General features: G+C 38.3%; 1 protein-coding gene across 1 annotated transcript in view; it reads right to left on the bottom strand.

The window, feature by feature from the left end:
* Positions 1–481: 481 nt before the first annotated feature.
* The window catches only part of LOC119642490 (mucin-3A), a 3,461-nt gene continuing 1,431 nt past the window's right edge, over positions 482–2,511 (bottom strand). The window contains exon 3 of the mRNA XM_038041635.1: positions 482–2,511. Coding sequence (XP_037897563.1) covers positions 546–2,511 — 1,966 coding nt within the window. The 3' untranslated portion in view covers positions 482–545.

The following is a 2,511-nucleotide window of genomic DNA, read 5'->3' as shown; positions in this document are numbered from 1 at the left end:
GGAATACACAGCGAACTGAAATAAGGTATTCGTTGTAAAGGGTGTCCAAGAATTCGCTCAAGCTGCATATAATTTCCCTCTCATTTCTTACAATATTTCAATCTCATTCCTCCCCCTTCCCGGCTAGTTACTGTTTTCTTATTGTTACTATTGCCTTTGCTACCCTAATAAAAGAAATGGTTTGATTGCGTATTTTTTTGTGCACTTTTCAAAAAGATTTTCCACTAAAATTGTTTCAAAGTGATTTCCTTCTAGCGTACCAAAGTCAACAAAGTTCGTTTGTCGTCACTTTTCAATGGTTTACCTTTATAATTTCATTCTCCGGCCAAGTATTGATGTGTTTGCATGTGTAAAAAAGAATATGACTTTTACTTTACGCTGTAAAGGATGAAATAATCTGGCGCAGGAAATCATAAAACAAATACGAATTGCTTTGCTTATTGTTCTCTTTTCAATTTTCTGTTTATTTATTTAAAAATAAAAAAAAAACAATTCCAATGTTTAGAGTTGAAATAGTATAATTGTTCTAGGAAAACGTTGCCAAATTAATCATATTTGATTGGACAAATGGCCTCACTTCTATCAAGACATTTTCCAGATTTTAAATCGAAATATTTGTCGCGTTCGCATCGTAGCTGAACCATTCTCATTCTCTCTCGCCTCTCCACGCAACGATAATATCGTCGACAGTCTCTGAAATTCGGATAAACTCTATCCTCTTCACAATTACCTTTGCGTAGTACCTCCATAAAGTCCTTAATAAACTTCTTTTTGGTATCACGCAGTTTCTTAAGTGTTTCTTTTATTGCGTTTTCTTTCTCTTTTTCTTTCTCTTTCTCTTTCTCTTTCTCTTTCTCTTTCTCTTTCTCTTTCTTTTCATCTTTCTTCTTTTCTTTCTCCATTTCTTCTTTCGTTTCCTTTTCCCGTTTATCTTTTTCTTCCCACGCCTTTTTTTTAGCTATTTCTTCTTCGCTTTCACTTTCACTGTCGCTCATACTTTCGTTTTCGTTTTCCTTATTATCTTTATGTTTTTTCTTTAGTTGTTTTAATATTTCCTTTCTCATATCCTCCTCCTTTCTGTCTTTTTCGTCCCGTTTTTTTTCTTTTTCCTCTTCACTTGAATTTTGCAGATTTTCCGAAGATTGCTTGGGCTTTTCAGAGTTTTCCTTTGAATCGTCATTTGAGTTCAGTTTCTCTATTTCTTTTAACTCGAAATTGTGGCCATTGAAACCCCATGTAGGTAGAGGCTTAGAGGAATCAGGTGCAACACCATTCGAATTTAACATAGTAAGGCTGTTCGTGAAAACAGTAGAAGTTGTTTCATCGACGGGATCTTTAGGGTCAGCGATTGAGGTTCCTGATGCGATTATTTTTTCATCGGTGTCAGCCGGAGCTGTGGAAACAACGAGGTTTTTGGAGGTTTCATCCGAGAGACTTACTGTTGCTTTAACAGTAGTATGTACAGAGGCATCTGCAGTGTCTACAGAGCTAACCGTGAGTTCACCAACTGGAGCATGAATTGTAGAGCCACTTGAATTACTAATAGTTGCATCTAAAGAACTAACCGTTGTTTGACCTTTGTGGTTTATGGGTGTATCGGTCGAATTTCTAGACGTTGTGATCATGTCGTCAACCTGTGTTGGAAACGTAAAAGCCGGAAAACCATTCGTAGCTATGTCTATAGAGTTTATTGTTGTTTTACCATCACTTATTCCGGATGCAGGGGTATTTAAAGAGCCAACTGTTTTATCATCGATTAGAGTATTAGTGGTGGACCACTCAAAACCTTTGGTAATTTCAGCTATGGGATTTGTTGTTGTTTCGCCTGGAGTATGTACAGAGGCAGTTGTCATATCCACAGAGTCAACCTCTTCTTCATTAATTTCAGTTTCAGATGTAAAGTCAGTAGAATTTCTCGTAAATTTATCTGCTGGATGGGCAGATGTCTCGTCTCTAATGGAAGCAGATGTCGAATTCTCAGACATAATAGCAGTTTTACTAGCCGGGGCTTCATTTACCGCGCCGCTTATAGCTTCATCAACAACAGCTGTGACGGTCGAATCTACATATACAACTGTTGCTTCATCGACTTGAGCTTCTGTTGTAGAATCTGTCGGATCGTTGGTTATATAATCTATGGAGTTTGCTGTTGTTTCGTCAGCAGGGGCAGCTGTGGAATCTACAGACATAACTGTCGATTCATTTACCTGAACTTCCGTTGTGTAATCTGTGGTGTCGCTGGTTACTTCATCCAAGGAATTGGCTGTTGTCTCATTCACAGCATCAACAGGTGCAGCAGTCGAATCTGTAGATACAACTGTTGTTTCATCAACTCGAGCTTCAGTTGTAGAATCTGCGGGCTCGTTGGTTATATCATCTATGGAGCTTGCTGTTGTTTCATTCACAGCATCAACAGGTGCAGCAGTCGAATCTGTAGATACAACTGTTGTTTCATCAACTCGAGCTTCAGTTGTAGAATCTGCGGGCTCGTTGGTTATATCATCCATGGAG

Source organism: Glossina fuscipes, unplaced genomic scaffold (assembly GCF_014805625.2).
Source record: "Glossina fuscipes isolate IAEA_lab_2018 unplaced genomic scaffold, Yale_Gfus_2 0, whole genome shotgun sequence".
Classification (NCBI taxonomy): domain Eukaryota; kingdom Metazoa; phylum Arthropoda; class Insecta; order Diptera; family Glossinidae; genus Glossina; species Glossina fuscipes.
This window is presented reverse-complemented; position numbering and strand designations above follow the sequence as displayed.